Source organism: Chelmon rostratus, chromosome 13 (genome assembly GCF_017976325.1).
Source record: "Chelmon rostratus isolate fCheRos1 chromosome 13, fCheRos1.pri, whole genome shotgun sequence".
Taxonomy (NCBI): Eukaryota; Metazoa; Chordata; class Actinopteri; order Chaetodontiformes; family Chaetodontidae; genus Chelmon; species Chelmon rostratus.
This window is the reverse complement of record NC_055670.1, coordinates 3,495,158-3,514,797: the sequence shown is the minus strand read 5'-3', so window position 1 is coordinate 3,514,797 and position 19,640 is coordinate 3,495,158. Positions and strand designations below refer to the sequence as shown.

The 19,640-nt window shown below is 39.4% G+C and overlaps 2 protein-coding genes across 4 annotated transcripts in view; one reads left to right on the top strand and one right to left on the bottom strand.

Annotated features, from left to right (window-relative positions):
- raph1a (Ras association (RalGDS/AF-6) and pleckstrin homology domains 1a) overlaps positions 1 to 7,604 on the bottom strand; it is a 69,349-nt gene extending 61,745 nt beyond the window's left edge. For all 3 annotated transcript variants that reach the window (XM_041951149.1, XM_041951151.1, XM_041951150.1), the window contains exon 1: positions 7,423 to 7,604. The gene's annotated coding sequence lies outside the window, so the exon portion shown is untranslated. The remainder of the gene's footprint in view (positions 1 to 7,422) is intronic.
- A 3,814-nt stretch (positions 7,605 to 11,418) lies between these two features.
- Positions 11,419 to 18,264, top strand: LOC121616290. Its single transcript, XM_041951015.1, has 5 exons — positions 11,419 to 11,602; positions 13,386 to 13,519; positions 15,840 to 16,002; positions 16,120 to 16,274; positions 16,390 to 18,264. Exons 1-5 carry the CDS (start codon positions 11,536 to 11,538, stop codon positions 16,480 to 16,482), a joined length of 612 nt encoding a protein of 203 aa, XP_041806949.1. The 5' UTR covers positions 11,419 to 11,535; the 3' UTR covers positions 16,483 to 18,264.
- The last annotated feature ends 1,376 nt before the right edge of the window (positions 18,265 to 19,640 follow it).

Genomic DNA, 19,640 nt, shown 5'->3' with positions numbered 1-19,640 from the left:
GACAGCCAATAAAGTTTTCTTAAATTTGAATCTTCAGCACAAAATCTTCCTTCACTTCGCAGGCAGAATGTTATTGGAAAGAGTACACTTTAAAAACAAGGGGAACAGAGTGAGCCTCCATTCCACGCAGTCAAAATGATAGTCCTGATTTCCAGCTGCACAGCCGGCCCCTAGATCTCCATGAGGGCCGAGGTACATAGACACAGAAAGACAAAGCGAGAGAGGGAAAGAGCAAAAAAGTGCCTTGGCGAGAGTAATGTTGCTGAGGAAAAACACGAAAGGGAAAAATAAAAGAATAGAAAAAAAACAGAAGAAGAAATGAGATTAAATTTTCCAAGAAAGAGGGCTGTGCAGTACCACAGCAACAGCAGCCAGAATGACTCGACATCTGTCTGGAATTAAAGAGAGACAGACAGTGCTGATGTTGGTTGAAAACTGTATTTGACCTTCAGTGTTTTCTTCAAGCTGGAGATGAAGGGAATCTGGACAAAATCCTGTCCAAAGCTTCCTGCCACAACAGATCAGCTAAAACACTAAAGGAAAGTACAAAAATCAATGTAAAGCTGTGATGTTGTTATATTTAGAAGCTATATTTCTCACTGCAGAATTATCAGCTGTCAAATACATCTTTTCGACATTGTATTGCCTGAACCAGCTGGACTCCGTACCTGAAGATAAATGACATGACTCAGGACACCCTTCTCATGTGAATGCTGAAACGCTGGGAATCAAATCTCAATCAATTTTTGGTACCAAGTGAAATGTGTACGTTGAGCATCAAACATAGTCAAATATCAAAGTAACCAGCTTTGAATATTGGGTTAGATTTGTAATCTTGTTTACGCACTCTTCGATCAGATCCTCCATCCTCCTGATTTAAATCAAAAAATTTTGGGGGCAAACTTCTTGTACAGCAGCTACAACATTTAATGCAAGAAGTCTACTTTTGTTAAATTAAAAAAAGAAAAAACAAGCTTACATTTCTCAAAGTAAGAGAGTGAATGCGCTGTCTGAGTGACTGTACCTAAACTCTTTTTAATCTTTGGATCGATTTGCTTAGATCCTGTGTTTTTGCTACTTGTATTAACGGCTGACTGAATTTGTCTAGTGGCGACTGCACCCACCAGCAAACACAACTTTTGGTTTGTTTTCCCAGATTTCCTTCTTCTTTGACAACATCACTGGAACTATTGCAGGAATGTCCTTCAGACCAACACCAGCTTTCTAAATGGTATCCCTGACCTCTGAACCCTGAGGGGTTTGTAAGGGTTTCCCCGCTACACATACACAGAAATAGTTTTACAGAACCAGTGAAATCATGTAGTCAGTTTCTTGAAAATGTACAAACATTTTTAGAAACCATATCCTGAACACACCATCAGGGCCTCTTACTGTCCTGCTGTTTGTCCATGGGCTTACAGAGCAGTTAACTAAGAGGAGACAGAGGAAACTTGAGTGCTGTTACCTCATCTGGATACTCCATTAATAGTGTGTTTGTCGCTATGTATGTGTCTGACTCCCACACACACACACACACACACACACACACACACACACACACACACAAGATGAGTCATTGCATTCTGCTGCCAATTGCCTGTTTTAACAACAAACAGCAGAAAAACCATTTATTGTTATCAGAACACACAAACACACATGCACACACAGCTCAACATTAATAAGAGATAGAAGGGGACACAAGACTCAGGCACAACTCTTAATGCCAAAATTTGCAACACACACATGCACATGAAGTCATGTTTCCACTGTTTTTTGAGACATCACATACATTTACATTCATTTCCTTGACACTAACCAGAACCAGAACGCTTACTTGCCTAACCTTAACCCTCACCCTAACCATAAACTAAACCTTAACCCAAGTCTCATCCTAAAACTTAATGATTTACATTTAGAGGACTTGTGTTTGTTCCTCATAAGGAAGGCAAGTCCCCACAATGTGACTGTGTAAACAGACTTATTACATGAGTAATACATGGCCACTGTGTGTACACACACACACACACACACACACACACACACACACACACACACAAACTGGTATCAGTTCAGTCTGAACAGAAAGCGCAGACAAGTTGTGTGTTTGAAATAATACTGTGTGACCTTAAATGTCATCCAACAATAATACAATAGCTTTCCCACTATCACATGCTTTGTACTTAAGCATTTTTTTAATAATACGTTAATTTTTATGCTCCATTACTACACAGCCAAAAACCTTTCACTGGTGTCCTGATCAATGTTTTAGCTGATCTGATTTTCATATAATAGTACTCAGATGTCCTCTAATGGCTTTTGACTTTATGGGAAAAAAACACTGAGGATTTTGTTCAGCTTCGACACAAGCTTCCCTTTAAGATTTAATCTAATATCTAATGTCAAACAATGAAACTAGGGCATTTTATTACATTTGAATATGGCCGTTAATCTACCTGGGCTGGTCAGCTGGTTCAGGCTTGTGAGCACCATCAAGGTGCTTTTGTTTCTGTGCCACCCACACTGATGGCTCTGAAACTCTCAGCCAGAGAAGCTCAACAACACAAAGCTCTTGAGCACCTAAACTATCCAGGAGCCAGAATTTCACTAGCAAGTGGTTGCAGTTCAGGATAAATCTGTACAGGGAAATTAATTACCATCACCATTAGAGTGCTTGTTGAACAGGGTCCTAAAGCCCCAACTGCTGCAGTGAAGGCTACCATCAATATGCAGAATAAATTGGTTGGACATATATCAGAAACACCTCTCGATGCAATAATAACACATAACTCAAGTACAATTCAACAAAAACAGCCACTAAAAGAACCAGAAAGTTAAAGAAAGTGGCCCCGATCAGGAACAGGTGGCGTTTGATTACAGGACAAGGGGAAAAGGAGGGGAGATGGAGTGAGCCAGAGGAATTGTGAATCGCGTGTAATCATGTAATTGCATTGTGAAGGAGAGATGGCAATATCACTAATCTTTCTCCAGAATGACTCACCCCACCTTTAACAAGCACACCTAGGGAACTGGCAACTGAGTGTATTTGCACAGCAATCTCTGCTGGTGGCACCTCAAAGAAAGACTCAGACTTGTGAGAAAGGGGAAGGTAATATGCAGTCAAATTCACAAATACAGACATCATCACTGAAGTGTAGGTAGCATTTAGGCTAGCCTTTAGCTGAACCTCCATGTTGAAAGTAGCCCTACTCGCCATCCTACATTAGGCTAGTTAGTCATGAAGCCATGCATGTATCTGCCCAGAATGTCTTGCAACCCGCAATATTGCATTGAATAAACAGATAACCACTCTACGTCCCTGTCAACCAGACAAGCTAGTCATCAGACAAAACCATGAATGAAGAACACACTCTATATGCACGTGACACGCACACACACGCGCACACACACACACACGCACACACACACGCACACACACACACAATTTCCAGTTTCCAGCTCCACTCCTGATGCTGTTCAATGTGAGAGAGTCTCTGCAGGTTTAGCACTAATACAACAACAGTCTCACAACAGACTACTACACAGTAGTGCTGCATCACACTATACACTATGCAACAGCTTGAAATGCTGAACTATAGGTTAGTGCTATTTACTTACATGTGAAATGATGCTTGTGGTAAGTTCACATATCGAGACTTGTTTGTTTAATCCACTCCATCACTGGACGTGTGGAATATGTAAAAGTATTAATTTCAAACTTGGTTTCTAACAGTGATGGTTGTTTCTTGCATCAAACTGACAGCTATGTAGGGGCCAAATATTTAATCTCAAACATCTGAGCTTTCTTGAATGCAAGGATGCAAAATGAAAAGCAACTGCAGTAAATAAGAAAGTGAGGTCTGGAGTGTCCCTCTGTTGCTCCTTCACACTCTCTGTCTGTCTTACCCCTGGGACGAAGAGGAATTTCCTGAGAAAAGGAGGGATGACTTTTCCATACACATGGCAAGAGAGACACAGAAAAGACAGAAAGGGAGAAGAAAACATCAGATGGTGACCTGGGTTGACCTCTTGCAGCCACTGGTGAGGATATTCTGACAAACTGCACCAGAGCAGCTGATACAGATGTAAACAGTGCATTGAGTCTGATGTTTACAAGATGACTGCAGAGGTGCCAGAGGAAGCACACAAGGCCCACATGGTCTCCTTATGCTTGCAGGCCAGCTCTTTGAATGGAAATGCAGATGTACAAATCCCACAACAGACATGTATTCTAGTGTCCCTGAGCAAGACACTGTAGAGTGTTCTACTGGAAAAATGACAAAAACATTCTGCTCAAAAATGTCAGTATTCATACTAATAACACTTGATTATTGAGTGTTTTCCCACATTCAAACAGGATTCAAACTCGTTCTGAGCTGCCAGTGGTGTTAGAGAAAAAATCAGTACCCTATCAGCGTATTGGATTCATAGATATTGGGAGGAGTCAAGGACCAAACAAGGGGAGCACATCCTATTGTTTTTTTCATTATCAGCATTATTTTCTGTTTATGTATTTATTTCAACAATTTGTGTCTCTCCTTTTCAGCTGTATTATGCTTGTGAAATTAACAATGATCATCTATTTAACTTTTACCCCGGCTTTATATTCATTAGCAATTACATTTCCATGATGGTATACATAACTGAACTTGTATCATCTTGCAATCTGCTTTCAGTGGAGGGCTGTATGAGGGAGGACAGTGAGACAAAGCCCTTTGATTGATATTAATTTAAATGTATACATGAATAGAATGTTGTGGGGATTCAGGGTGAATGTAAGGGAAGTGGTATTTCGATTTTCGATATCTTTTATCATTTTTTATGTTGGTTGCCCTTTTATCCTTTTTTTCCTTCTATTTCTTTGTCTTCTACCTTGCATATAATATTATATATGAACTATCTGATTGGCATTTGATGCATCATTTGGAAGTACAGAGCAGAAACACCATGGGGTGAGTGCTAACCAACACCGAAAGATACTGAATCAGGAAACCAGGACCCTGCAGGTCTCAGATGTGAAGCTCAGGCTGACTGGCTGGTTGGATACAGTCAGAGCAGCCTTTAGTTGAAGTAGGGCAGTGGGATTTTTATACTCCAGTTAACCCTCAACACTACCGGGAGATACTGAATTCTGCTCCACTTAGCTGCACGCAAGTGTGTTATAGAGGTGGGCTGTCTCGAGCCTGTCCGAATGATTACACTTCAGTTCTGATGGGCCTGGTTACACACTCAGGGTTGAGACAGAATGTTCCATCACGAGCAATTGGAGGTAAATTTGGTTCAAACAACATTTTAAACATTTGAAGAAACATTGAGTTGAAAATTTTTGCTTTGTTTAAATATCACACTTGAAATTGGCACGCAGTTCAGTGTGAGGGCCATCAATGTGGTTATTTTATTACTATCAGTGCACTGGTAGAAAAAATACACAAGTCCTGGTATTTAACCAACTATTTTCCGTATCCATTTTTGCATATTAAAGTCTGCAGTGAGGTCGAAGCCTATCTCACTTTGCTCTGTAAAAAGGGCCTTTCAATACAAATTCTCACCACTGTCTTGTAATGTGTCTGTACCACAGCATGTGAAAAACTGTCAGATGCTGAAAGCTGCCCTCAAATCTCTGGTTACTTACTTATTCACTGGTCAGATCATTCCTGATCATTGGTTCCTTTTCACACGTTTTTGACAGTTGCTTGTCTTCTTGTCAGTCTTCTTGCACTTCTTAAGTAGCACCGTGGTTTGTGGAGCTAGCAGCAATGTTACTTTCACTTCCAACCATGCTTGTTGTTGCTGTAAGGTAATGATGTTATTACCTCAACAAGCTAGAATACTGCCATTATCACAAAGTTATTTTTTTTATCATATTAAAAAGTATAAAAGTATCATATTTTGTGAATGATATGATATAGCGGTGCCTATCCCATATCATACTGGCATCAGTATTAGATTTAGATTTTTAACAACACCCAGCCCTCCAGTGGGTTATGCCACATTCAGACGGGCTCGCTGCATCAGAAACAGCTTCCTCATTCATTTCAATGAGATTCAGACAGAAAAGCCAATCCTGGCTCAACTTTTGCCAAATCACAGTCTGACGTTGTCTGGCAACAAAATATATTGGCCCATCAATCAGGACTTCTTGGTTTGTGTTGCACTCTCTCACCAGTGCAGCACCTCCACTGCTGCACTGGTATTATCAATGCATAAAAATCCTTGCTGACCCATGACTTTGAGGGTTAGGGTTGGCTCATTGAATGCAAAATCTCTAATCACAGTTTATGGGTGCAAACTTCACAATGGTCCCATGCATCACTGACACCTTTAATCTTTGCTTTAAGATAAACATGTCCACTTTTACACCTAAATGTATCCATTTCAAGGCCCTTATGTAAATATAACCATTTCTAAAGTAATCTTAGAAATCCTAATGTTCAGTATAGCAGCTAATCATAATATTTCTAACATTAACCCTGTTGGAGAGACACATTTTGAGACAGAGACAGGTGTACCAGCAGGGAGACATGACGGTCAGTCAAGTTTAACTTCCAATCAGTCAGTGAAACAGCTTGCAGGAGGACTAGACGGTGAGACAGGCTGACCAGCAGGAAGACAGTCAGACAGACAGATGGCAGGCCTGCATGTCTGATGATGCTGAATTTTAAATGACTTTTAAATGAGGCTTTGGGCAAAACTCTGACCTGCCTGCTTATTAAAGAGACTAATTAAAAAAATACGAGCATCACACACTGAAGTCAAATTTACAGGGTCACATCACTGCAATAAATGATGTTGAATAAAGTAGTCATTTTAAAGTGGGCTGTGTGGCAGCTGCGGGAAACACGCCCATGGCTGTGTAATGCTATATGAATGCCACGCCTTGCTTGTGTCAGCTCCGCACGCCTGGCCTCCGAGCTGCAGCACTCAACGCAAATATTCCGGCTGGAGAGGCGCTGTCAGCCGGGCTGCTGCTCCCCGGCGAACCTGCGCATCCAGGCCGGGAGTCTGTGCTCTGCAGGCCCTGCGGCGTTTAATGCAGCGCCGAAAACAGACACATGCACAATGAATCACGCCGCTTACGGTCAGGGATCAACAAAGATTCTGCATATGCAGCCACCACAGAAGAGCGTTTAACAAGCTGAAGTGAATCAAAGCCCCTTTTCTGTGGAGCTAGTCGTTTTCTCTATCACCCCCACCCCTTATCCTTTCTCTTCATACACATGCAGCCACTAACGGGATTAATTGGCTTTTATACCAGTGGATGTTAATTAGCGGCTGCGCTCTCCGTTTCTCACACAATAACGATCCAATGTCGTCTTTTATCTGCCAAGAGTGTAATTCCAAAGATGAGACAGCGAGGGGGGAGAAAGCAGGGTGAATGTGGTGGGATAGAGATGCGTTTAGGTGAAGGGGAATTGAGCTACTTACAGTGAGGATCCAGGGAGGTTTCTGGGAGAAAAAACGCAGACACCAGCAAGGAGACAGAGGAGGGCTGTCCGGTGGAAACACCCGCGATGTGAAGGTCGAGGCCTCGTCGGGATTTCTGCCGGTTTAGTCCCCGTTTTCACCGACTCCCCTTTCCCAGATATCCCAGATTTCCCCGATTTCCCCTGCTGCCACACAGAATCCCGACACCACTAGCGTTAAGTTAGAGGCAGGCAAAGTGGGAAACTTCCGGCCGTTACTTTCACAATAAACCCTCGCAGCAGAATTTAACCAGCAACGGTCATTTGACAAAAAGAAAAAATAATAATAATAATGAAGAAAAATAACTTTTTCAAAAGAAACGCTTTCTCTGCACGATGAAACAAAAGCAACTTTATTTATTTCATTTTTATTGTACATTTATAATATACAAACATATCATATAAATACAATATAGCAAAATCCCAATATTAATAACACAGTGTTGCAAAACGTTTCCATTCCCTTTGCCATCACCAATCCAGCTCAGCTTCTGTTGTTCTGTAGGGTTCTCTGCAAAACAGCATTTGTCTCTACACCACAGTCTTATTGTCAAATTCTCATTAATATCCTTTACTGATGTTATATTTCATTGATTGATTGAATAGGCTTACGGTCTTACCTAACCTGTACTGCTGAGTACTGAATTGCCATTAGCATTTTCAGATGAACACTGCTTAATAGAGCCAAGTCCCCGCCACAATGACGGGAATCCCAGGCCTATATTAGCAAAACAAAACAAAACAATTAATAGTGTATTAAAAAATCCTTTTAGGGGAACAACTATTGTGACCGTTGTACACAGTGCAAGTAAAGCAAGTAGGCTATAATCAGAAGGAAATGTCGGTTTTTAACTTGTTGTTCGGTTTTATTGTTTATTATGAAGATGACATTATCTCACTTCCGGTGTTAGAGTCTGGTTTGACACACACACTAAGCTCCACACCGGATCCCAAAAAAGTCAGCGGGAGCGCGTTTCCATGCCCTGCGCGTTCCCGGTGCCTTCCTTCCTGTCCTGCCCAACGCAGAAATCACCATGAACCAATGAGTCCCGCTGAGGTATTCCATTCTATTCTATTCTATTCTATTCATAAGTCTTATTGTGTATTACGTTCTTATATTAAAGTTAAAATGAGCTCTCTCTCTCTCTCTCTCTCTCTCTCTCTCTCTCTCTCTCAGCACCTTGTTCAGTTTTTATGCTGCTATTAAAACAAGAGTCTGACCTCTAGTGGTCTGACACTGCCTGTGTACGTAGCAGTGAATTAGTGGTAAATTAGAAAACTGAACGTCATTCACTGACATGCAACATAAGCAGGATCTGTTCAAATCTAAGCATTAAGTATAAAACGCAGGGATTTTGAAATCAGGCAATTCTGGAATATCAAATCTAAATATTTTAAAATGTAAAACCAAGAAAAAAAAAACTACAATACATCTACGCCATCTCTGCATCTATGAATTTACAATTTTTTTCATGTCATAAGCAGGACACCACATGTCTCCGACTTCACTGAAAAGTCACTGTATGTGCACTCGAAGTTTCAAGCCTCTACATTCCGCTTGTGTGAGCTGCGTATTGAACCACAATTGGCTTCCAAAATAATTGTGATGTCACAAAATCCTGCTCGTATGTACATGTGCTAAACTGACGTTTGAGGTGACACAAAGAAAGTTTGTTCCTTCCACAGGTGAAAGTGAAACCAGCCTTCCAGCATTTGTCTCTGCAGAGACATCATTCTGCACAGAGAAGCTGAGAAGACAACCAAGTGATAGAACGATAAGCAAAACACATTTTTAATGGGGGAGCAGGACTTGAATCACAGTGCAATGCATTGAATCACATGTCATATGTCATTTTCTGAGTGAGTCTACATTCAAATAAAGTGTTGGACAGAAATTCCATTAATTTACATATTACTCATGACTGCTGTACTGATGTTGTGTTCTGTGCATGCCAGCAGTGTAAAAACTGTATACGTGTGTGAGTGTGTGAAGGGTATCCTATAGTAGACCAAGGCAGACAGCAGAGGGGAAGGAAGAGGAGGTGGTACAAGCTGCAGCCATAAACCACAAAGTCACAGTGTGTTGTATGTGTATGTGATGTATGTGTGTGTGTGTGTGTGTGTGTGTTTGCTGCATATTGCTATTGCACTGAGTAGGTGGGGAAAATAGTCATTGCTTCCAAAACCTTGTGGCTGTTGACCTTTACACTTTAAATGTAAAAAAGTACTTCAAATTTAAAACCTAACTCAAAAACATTATTTTTCCATCATTTCAAAACCCAACTTCAAGTGTGAGGAGCCGCAGATTTCACATGCAGTGAGACAAGCAGGCATGCGCAGAGTCAAATCTGGAGGTGCAGTCAGTTGGGAAATCCCCTGTTGGCTAACAGAAGATATGTGATGGAAAAAGGACCTCAGCTTTTCCATCCACTTGTTCTCTGTTGAACAGAAAACCTTTAAATCATAAAAAAAACCATTTCGTCTGCATGATGTATATCAGTGCTTTGACAAGGCAATAGATCAGCCCAAACTTAGGGTCCCAGTCTAGACATGTCAGAGACATGTTTTGGGTCACCAATTAGGATGCTAGCAATGCTATGATATGTGAATTCATTTTCCTAAATTCCCCTCTCTCTCTTCTCACAAACCTGGACAGGAAAATGTGTTCACACTCTTCTAAGGTAATGTTGAGTCTGGCTTCTGTGATTCCTCACTCTCGTTTGAATGCGTAGTGCCGAAATGAAATTGCAGAGTGGAGACGTTTCATGTGGGGAGGTGCTCAGTAATGAGAGCTTAAAAATGAACAAACTGGACAGACATCTCCAGAAGAAGCATTCTCAGCCTTTTGTGCAAAGAAGAGACTTTCAAGGAAATGTTTTGACAATGGAAAAGAAACACAGTCATGTGTTTGTTGTAGCATTTAAATGATATATTTCATGTGTTGATCTTCTAGTGTTGCGGCTGACATTACCTTGCTAGTCCGTCCGTGATCTGCAGGCTTATTCCTAATGTGGATTAGACAGCACAGTGCATATATTTATTTGAGGGACAAATGTTGTCAATACTTAAAGTGTATTGTGCAGTAACTCTTCAAAGAGCAACTTCCCTTCAGCTAAAAGTCTTGTTTTTTTGCTGACCTCTTCGGATGGACGTCACCTTGCTGCAGTGATGCAGATGTGTACTTAAGTCGCGATCAAAACACACCAGCATCACTGATGGGTATCATCAGAGGTAAAATGCATATGAAACTTCCAACCAGGAGAATTCAGTGAAAGCTTTTTTTTCAAATTGAGTTTTGCATTAAGTTACTCTTTAAACCTTTGACCTTTTAGATTTTTCTTATTGTCATGGGCACCTACATAAACAGAGTTTTCCAACAGTTTGATCATAAAAACTGGGATAGTTGTGTGTTATTAGAGATCGGATAGAGGTGGTGGGTCCTCTGATCCAACCATCAAGGAGGCTGACTAAACACTGCATCACTTCAGCTGCTACTTCTGAAAGATGTTTTCAAAGAAAGTAACCCTCTTGTAGCACAAGCTAAAGAGGTAATTGGAAGAATTAATGGATAGAGATCAGACATTGGTGTGACTTGAATTAAGGTTTGGTTAAGGTCTCCAGGAAATGAATGTCTATGTAATGTCCCCAAAAATGATGGAAACACAACTGTGTGTGTATTTATGTGTGCATGTGTCTCCTTGTCTTCAAGGTTGTATTTAATGTATTGTATCAGACTGTATTTGTATGTTTTGCATGCACATATGTATTAAGATGTTGATGTGCATACAGTATGTTTGTGCTTGTATATAAACATGTAAGTGTTCATATATGTGTGAATGTGTTTTGAGGCTTAGGTGTTAGTGTGTGTGTGTGTGTGTGTGCATGTGGGTACATCGTTTGTGGCATGGTTTCACAGCTTCACACAGGAAGCGCTCCTATCAAACAGTAACACATTTCTCTTCACTCATGTCTCTGTAATATTGAAGACAGATGGCATTTTTTTAGTTCCTCAGTCTTTTTGCAGCGAGGATAGTGACAAACGCCGATAATTATTAGCAGCCAATCAGGAGGCAAGATGAGAGCCTGGGTCCTGGTGATGGTGATGGTGTGTTTGAGCAATGGAAAGGTCACAGGGTGCTCAGGTAAGACGACACAACGTTAGTGAAATTGCTTCAGAATTAAAGCTGTTAAAACTGAAACTGTTGAGACAGAGAAATTCTAACCAACATTGCAACTTTCAGAATGACTGCGAGGGCTTTCATATGCTCTGTCAAATCTGAACTCAGATCCTGATGCCTGGAAAAAGGACTTTGGTAAAATAAATACCACCCATAAATTTTAAGCAAACACACAACAAAGTAACACCTTGATTAGACTTGGGATTTGTGGAATTAGGATTATGTCCTTGCCTTTAGATAAACAACATGTTATCAAAATTTAGAACACGGCACTTTTAAATACTCAATTCTGATTGGTCAATCGCCAGAGTTCAGCTGTGTTTATTTCTAGATAGATGACCGCCTGCTCAGGAATTCCTGTCATAGACTAAAGGGGCTATCCGTTAATGTAACAAGCTCATTAACAAATCGCCAGTTGATTTGAGTGGGAAAATATGGGGGATTTTGCGGACATTACTTTTAAATTGTTTGGAGAGGACAAAACACTTGATGTGTGGCTGGAGAATGACATGTCCCCAGCATAGAACAACGCTGGACCGACAGGAGAAGCAATATTAAGGCACAAGAGACTTGAGGACGCAGAGATTGACCAGATTGAAGCGGATAGACACAAAAAAAACCACCAAGAAAATCACAGCATGAGCGATTGACCTGCTAAAAGACTGCTGAGTGGAGACAAAACTGGAGACAGATTTTTTAATGTATGACACTGAACATTGAAATCAGCTGCTGCTGGACTTTTATCCATCAGTACGAAATAATAGCGGTAAACCAAACCCTGTCGCCAGCTACGTCTCTGTCAGTTCTGGTATATACCATCACTTTTTTTGACATGACTACCTTCAGATAGAAGAACAGAAGAATAGAAAAACTTCTATGTCATCCTGTCGGGGTTTATTTCTCCATAGCAACCTGCTCACTATACATTATCCCTTACATAACATGAGTCTTTCTCCAAGGAAATTAGCTATCAGGGAGACCAAGAGATCAGGATGTGTCTTCAGCCTGTTTTCGCTGTCATAGGCTGCAATCACTCTCCTTACCTCTTTTGTTACCCAAAATTGTCCATTGTAAACATCTACCACAGTGTAGATTACCTTGATCAGTTCTGACCTCCTCTACTTACTTTAGGTATATGGACACAGTTTTCTTGTGAAATGAGGCTGTAAATTTCAGGTTATCTCAGTTTAAGATTTTCCTCCAAGTGATCTGGAATAATCTTGCAAAGCTTGCTGGTTGTTCTCAAATGATCTGGTTGCCTGTCTGAAGTGATTATCTGAGGGCTTGTGGCTATTACCTCATCGAACTTCATCAGACAGACTTGATGAGGATTATGATGTTATCATAAGTGATAAACAAGAAAGAAAGGACAGAAGTCTAAAAATCTGACCCAAGTTGACTTGTAATAAAATGGAATTAGCCTTTAATGCCTTTAATTGCTTACGTTTTTAAATTCTCTGCCATGCTGTTGAGGGCAAAATGGAAAAGAAAGACTTTCCTGTACTTCCAACTCAAAGTCTACACACACCACATCATTTTAAATGAAGAACATCAAATCAACAGTTGCACATTGTGGCCAATGGGCAGTGGCTTTGCAGATTATAAGCTTTTGTTTGAGTGTTTTCTTAAAGAAAAGCAGAAAGCATATGGAAATAACTTACCCTCTTCTCTCTTAACGTGAAACTTTGCCAATTTACTTACAGCTGTGATATCTTTCTCTGTGCTTCATGTTTCTTTTGTCTGTCAGTTGGGGTGATTATCACGGTGCCAAAACTGAGAAAAGCATCCATCTCCTGTCCACCCACCATGGCTAACAGCTCAGAGCTCAAATACCTGCTCCTCTTCAATGACAGCTGCATCAGCCAAATAAGTCTGAGTAAGGTCAGTCAGTGTGTGTGTTTATTTGTGAAATATTACAAAGGTCTGCAGCCTGTGGGTTTCAGTGGTTCAAAGATTTTTTTTAAATTCCAAGGAAGAAATGACACCACATAAAGTTTGATTTATCTTTGTAACATTTAAGTATCATGTAAACTTTTGCTTTACATGTCAAGGTTCATGTCATGTTCATTGCTTCATGGGTTCTAGCACATGTGAAATGAAAGAAGTGCATAGCTCTGCCACATTAGGAAACCACAGCATCTCACCTCTGCTCCAGGTCTGCACTGCACTGAAATTTCATGCAAGAGCCTTGCTAGGACTACAGACTATAGTCTAAGAAATGATTCATGGGGTGTGAATATATCCTAAAAACAAGAGCTTTATTCATTGTTACATCTACATGTTTAGGTTAGTTGATAATTCATCTTAAGAAGTTGGTCAAAATGAAAATAAAGAAAACTGTTTTAACTCAGTAATATATTGATATTTAATAAACATTTTTCTCTTAACAACAGAAAAGTATTAAGTTAGTTCAGCTTGTGTATCTAGTGAGTATCCTTTAGATATAATTTGCCTGGACCTTTTTTTTTTGCTGCCAGACCTCCCATCCTACAAGGGGGAGAAACAGAGTTGGCGTGGAATATAATTTAAGGCTAAGCTACTTGGTGAATAACATGAATAACATTAGTATTTTGCTTTGTTGTATTCAAAACAGCTAACAATTGTATCAGCAAACAGTGCAAAAAATCACTTCTACATACACCGAAAGCTCGTCCTCAGCTATTTCAGCGACTGAAGTTGGTAGAGTTTTAGCTAGCTTGTGCAAGTAGGGCCCTGGTCTTTATGTTATGTATTGCAGCAGCAGCCAAATGACATTAATCAGCATGGAACTGCAGTGCGAGTTGTAACACTGCAAAGGTAAGGGAATACATGTTTTGCTGTGTCCTAATTTAAAATTAGCCCTGATTAAAGCCCTAACTTTGATTCAGGTTTGGTCAGCAGCATCTGCATGGGTTTGATATCCATGCATCAACCCGTAACATATGTTGGTTACTGCACTTATTTCCATTTTAAATTGTTATATGTTGATGTTTGAGCCCTAGAGTTATTTTTTTTTAGGTTAAAGTTGGTTACTTGAGCCACAGTTGAAGAATATTCTGTAACATTATCCAAGTGCAATCTCCAAATGCTGGGTGTAATGCCATAGAAAAAGGCTTATTTAAGTAACAATTAGCTAATTTAATCTTATTACTTAACATTAGTACACAAAAATATGCTAATATTGTGCATTATTGTCATCTGCTTATATGCCAGTTTGTACAACTGAACCATCTTGAAACATTTCAAAGGCAATTTCTTTGATGTGTTTTTTTCCATTCAATAATCTGCTGCATAATGTGTGAGGTTGGCAGCTGGCACATTTGGTTAAGTTGGCAATCAATAAAATGGGTGTGTAGTCACCACAATTTCTGTTTGAAATGTTTCATTGCCTTAATTTCACATTTTTGGTCAATACACAAAGTACACAGTTTGCCAGACATTTGGAAAGATTTATTCGTCAGCGAAATGTTCAGACAGCACATCAATACAATCAAAACATAGTTTAAAATCTCTACATTTATTTCATGAGGATTCATTATCAGATCAAGTTCACACTTTAGTTAAAAAAGTTCTCTTTCTCTTACAATGTAGGCTAGTTTGCTGTTAACATTCACATTCTGAGAAAGTATAGAGAGAATAGAAGTTCATTAATGCAGTTTTATGCAAGAAGATTTTTCTTCCTATCTGACTTAATGTCTTCATTTGGAACTCCCAAACACACTTTTAGTTTGGGTTAAAACTCATTTGGATGGTTTTATTTCAAAGTATTGTTGAAAGTGTTGTTTTAAAATGTGTTCATGGTTTAGAAATTCATTTTGAAATAAGATGCCGCTGGTTTTATAATAAATCAGAAAACTGGAATTGCAATGTGTCATGTGCTCTGTGGTGGATTTCTTTAGCAGTCTCACACACATGTATGCACATATGCTGTATAGATTGTGAAGCCCCTTAGGGCAAATTTGTGATACTGGGCAACATGAATAAAATTTGACTTTTGACTACAGTACATCACAGCTGTGTTCAACTTCAGTCTATGGGCAATGCATGCAGTGACCCAACACTAGATGGCAGCACAAACCTGGGTTTTGTTTTAGCTAGGGTGTAGTTACTCTTTAAAGTAAAGAACTTAAAATGACTCTTGAAAGAGTTTGAATTTTGCTGCAGTGATGCAGGCCTCAGGATGTAAATTGAAGTCCCAGATGTAATGTTTGTGTGGTTACAGGGCAGCAGCCTTGGAAGGATGCACTTAGATTCTACACATAGTTTGTTCTCCAGTCACTTTGAAGTCACCGCCTACAATAGTGGAGTGTACATCTGCAAGAGGGAGGTGATTTATCCTCCACCATTCAGCATGGATTGTCACACCACTGAAGTTGTAGTGGCAGGTGAGATGTAAGGCCAAAGCTCACATGTACACTCACATCACATTATATCATATTTATATATACAGTGTGTAATGTGTTCAAATATAATATAGAAATTCTGCTCTGATCAATTCGTAGAAAAGTCTCTTCCGACAAACAATGACACTGTCCCGGTAGCCAATCAGAGCTGTCCAGTCAGGTCTCCATTCATCCCAGACATGGTGATGTGGGTGGGATGTGGTGTTTCATTGGTCTACAGCCTGTCAATCACCTTCATAATCATTGTTATATGGGTAAGAATGAAAACATGGATTGACTTCACTCACTCATGCACACATTATGAAAACAATTTACCACTATAAGTAAAATACTTGATATGTAAGTAAGGTACTCTCTTTTTCTGCCCAGTCTCCTCAGAGGAAGCTGAAGAGAGATGAGGAGGATACAAGCGTGTATGCCAACACCAGACCTGGAGAGTTCAGCAAACCCTGTAAAGTTTAACAACAGCTTATGGCAATTCTAAAGAAATATTGCTGCACTTAGTGTTTGTAATGTATTGTGACTGTAGTCAAAATTTGGAAAACAAAGACTTGTAGTTAGAGAGCTGGTCATAATGGTGATTTAATTTACAAACATTTTCTTATATTGTTATTATTTTCAATTGTTTCACTAAAACATCCTGTCTATTTGACAATCCTATTCTCTTTCATGAACTCTTTAGTCTGTGATTGACAGAGAGAAGTTAAAACAGTTAAATGTAAAGTGTTCTTATTATCACTGTCATGACAATTATTTCTAGGATTCATGAAGAAGATTAAGTTTATTTTGAGTAGGTATGGATTTCATCATCTGGTTATCTGGTTAGAGGGGACATGAGTAATTCTCCTTCATGTTGAATCAAATTGCATCTTGAATAGTTCAGAAATGTCTCAGGCATGAGAAAATTTACTTAGAAATGATGTCAAGAAATATTTTTGATGATTAAAATGCAAAGCGGGTGTGATAATGTGCTACTTATCATGATTCAGAATAACTGTTTTCATGCCTCTGCAGGAAATGAACAAATGTCAAGCCCGGCTCTCAGCAAAGACATACCTGAATGAATGAATATTGCTGACCTTTCTTGTCAGTGGCTACTATTGCCACTACTATAGAAATCAACCTATATTTGAATATACACCTCGAATATGCTGTCAATTGCAGATGATGACTATTTTATGAGTTTAATTTAGATTTTCAACACACACCAAACTTCCAGTTAACAATGGTTTGATCTCTGAACAACATCTACAGCTACATCTGTTGCCTTGTTTTGTCGTTTACTTACTTTAGTGATGGATACTCTTCTGTACACACTGTAATACCAATTACTGTAAATACTGTGAGAAAACCCCTGTAATTGTCCTCCTGACACTGCAGAAAAAAAATCTTCAAGGTGTGTTAGACAGAAAGTTTATGCCTCCCATGAGAGGTAGAGTAAGAAAGCTGTAATGGTTTTTACCATGTCAAAATAATTACTTTCAATAATGATTCTTTGTTGAAGGAGTTCTTTTTTATAATGGCATGCTGGGTGGCCCAATACTTGGACAGTGACAGACAAACTACAATGTGAGTGACAGCACAGAATATGAGATGTTTCCCTGAGACGAAAGCAGGGTCTCACACCTAATATCACCTCCGAATGTCACAGAGAGTTGAATTAAATGTAGAACAGAGAAACAGACACTGTTTCATTGCATCTGGAGGCATAAACATGTACAAGTTGTTTGGAAAGGAATAATCAACACAATTTCCAACATCATCGCAAAGAAATGCCTGTACGCCCTGAGTTTGTATTCTTAGTCTTAATCCAGAATCTTTGGCACCGAGAACTCATGAAATTGATAAACTTTGGCTAATACATGCGAGGCGTCTTATTGCTCACCATTGGAAAGGTGTTTGTTGTCCATCCTTAAACCTTTGAATTAATGACTTTTCTTCTGCTTAGCGATTGAAAGGCTCACATATGCAATCAAACAAAAAATCTCTTCTCATCTCTAATAAAAAATCTGATTTATTTCTTACATTTTTGGAATCAAGTAGCAGTAAATGCTTTAATCTCATGTGTAATTTACAGTTACGTATGGCTTGTGGACTGTCTTTGGGTGTGCTGTAGGAAAATGAAGTATTTCTTCGTCCAGTTCAAAGCTGCACCAGCGGGAATGAAACTTTGGAGTTCAGACGGAGATAATGATCTTTATTTTACTTCATGTTAATCCATATTAAATTACCTTTAATAGACGAGCACATGCTTTGGACATTGCATTTTTGGTGTTTATTGGATATTGTGCACACTACACTGAGATCAGCCTCATGTGATGAATTTTCCGCATGTACCGACAGACTTGCTGACTAGCTTCTAATTATATTTTTGCACTTCATATGAAACCATACTGAAACAATGAGAGCAGCAAAATCAAACCACTGTTTTCCGGGTGACTGAAGGCTGTAGTGCTGACTCCAACTTCTCTTAGTAAGCTCTGTGAGAATGGGGCTTAACCCCACAGTGTTTCCAGGCAAAACACAGATGTGATGTCAGGTTGACACCAAATGTCACAACATCAGCATTTTCAGAATTAGCTATTTTCCACTGCGAATTATCATTGCATATGAAATGTGCTGGGCATGACGCAGTGCATACAATATGAAACAGCAAAAACGATCCTAATATTCCAATGAAGAGCTGTAATTAAGTAACAGAAACTGTTCAATATAAAACTTCAGAAGAACCATCGGATTCAAACATATGAAATTAGCTTTGATTGCATCACACACACTCTGAGGAGCTCAGTGAATCTGAAATTGATTCAACAACACTGCTGGTGAAAAGCAGGAAATTAAATTCTGGGGGTGATATTTTAGTCCCTACTCGCGAGGTAGTACTTTCCAGATGTACAGGAACTTTTAGGGTTGAACTTGCAACATTTCTTCAAGTAGCTTTTCAGCCACCATTTTTTTTTTTTAAAAATTTCAGCTGCAAACCAACCTATTAGTTTTTTTTTTTTTTTTTTTTTTTTGCTGTGCTTCAACACATCAACATGGAGTTGCAGAACAAAGAACTGGACTGGACTAACTTTCCTACTCTTTGCAGGTCTTCAGACTGCAGTGGAAATGCAGACACCAGTGGCCTGAAGGAATCTTTCAGTTCCTTTAGAAGTAGTTCCTGAGTACCAAAATTTCTGGTACTTTTGGTGGAAATGCAGGCAGTGTCTGTATTAAAATAACACACATTCCCTCTGATCTATCAGTAAATGAAGATCTGATGCGAAGAGAAAAATCTGTTCACAGTGTTAATGTGTGTTTAAATAGAGGCCATTGTCTTAAAAGAAGGCTTTACTTGACAATAATAACAAAAAATGTAAACGTTAAAAGTTCAATGGTGTCTCACTTTGAGACATAGGATCCCCTGCCCATCCTGAACCTGGTCCATGAGCAGCATTACCAGATTTAGCCAGGGTAAATATACACATGAGCATTCTCATTCATAAGATGCCCATTTTTTAGTCACTCAAACACAGTCATTATTTTTTATCCATCAATGTATTTTTTATTACCTGTGCAACTAAAGACTAATAAGACAACTCAGTACCCTTTTCCAAAGGCTACAGTAGATTCAAGGT

Excerpts from the sequence above, each read along its gene's own strand:
- LOC121616290 (XM_041951015.1), top strand. The coding sequence starts at position 11,536 with ATGAGAGCCTGGGTCCTGGTGATGGTGATGGTGTGTTTGAGCAATGGA. Across the intron at positions 13,520-15,839 it reads GCCAAATAAGTCTGAGTAAG|GGCAGCAGCCTTGGAAGGAT; the intron begins GTCAGTCAGTGT and ends GTGTGGTTACAG. Across the intron at positions 16,275-16,389 it reads TCATAATCATTGTTATATGG|TCTCCTCAGAGGAAGCTGAA; the intron begins GTAAGAATGAAA and ends TTTTCTGCCCAG.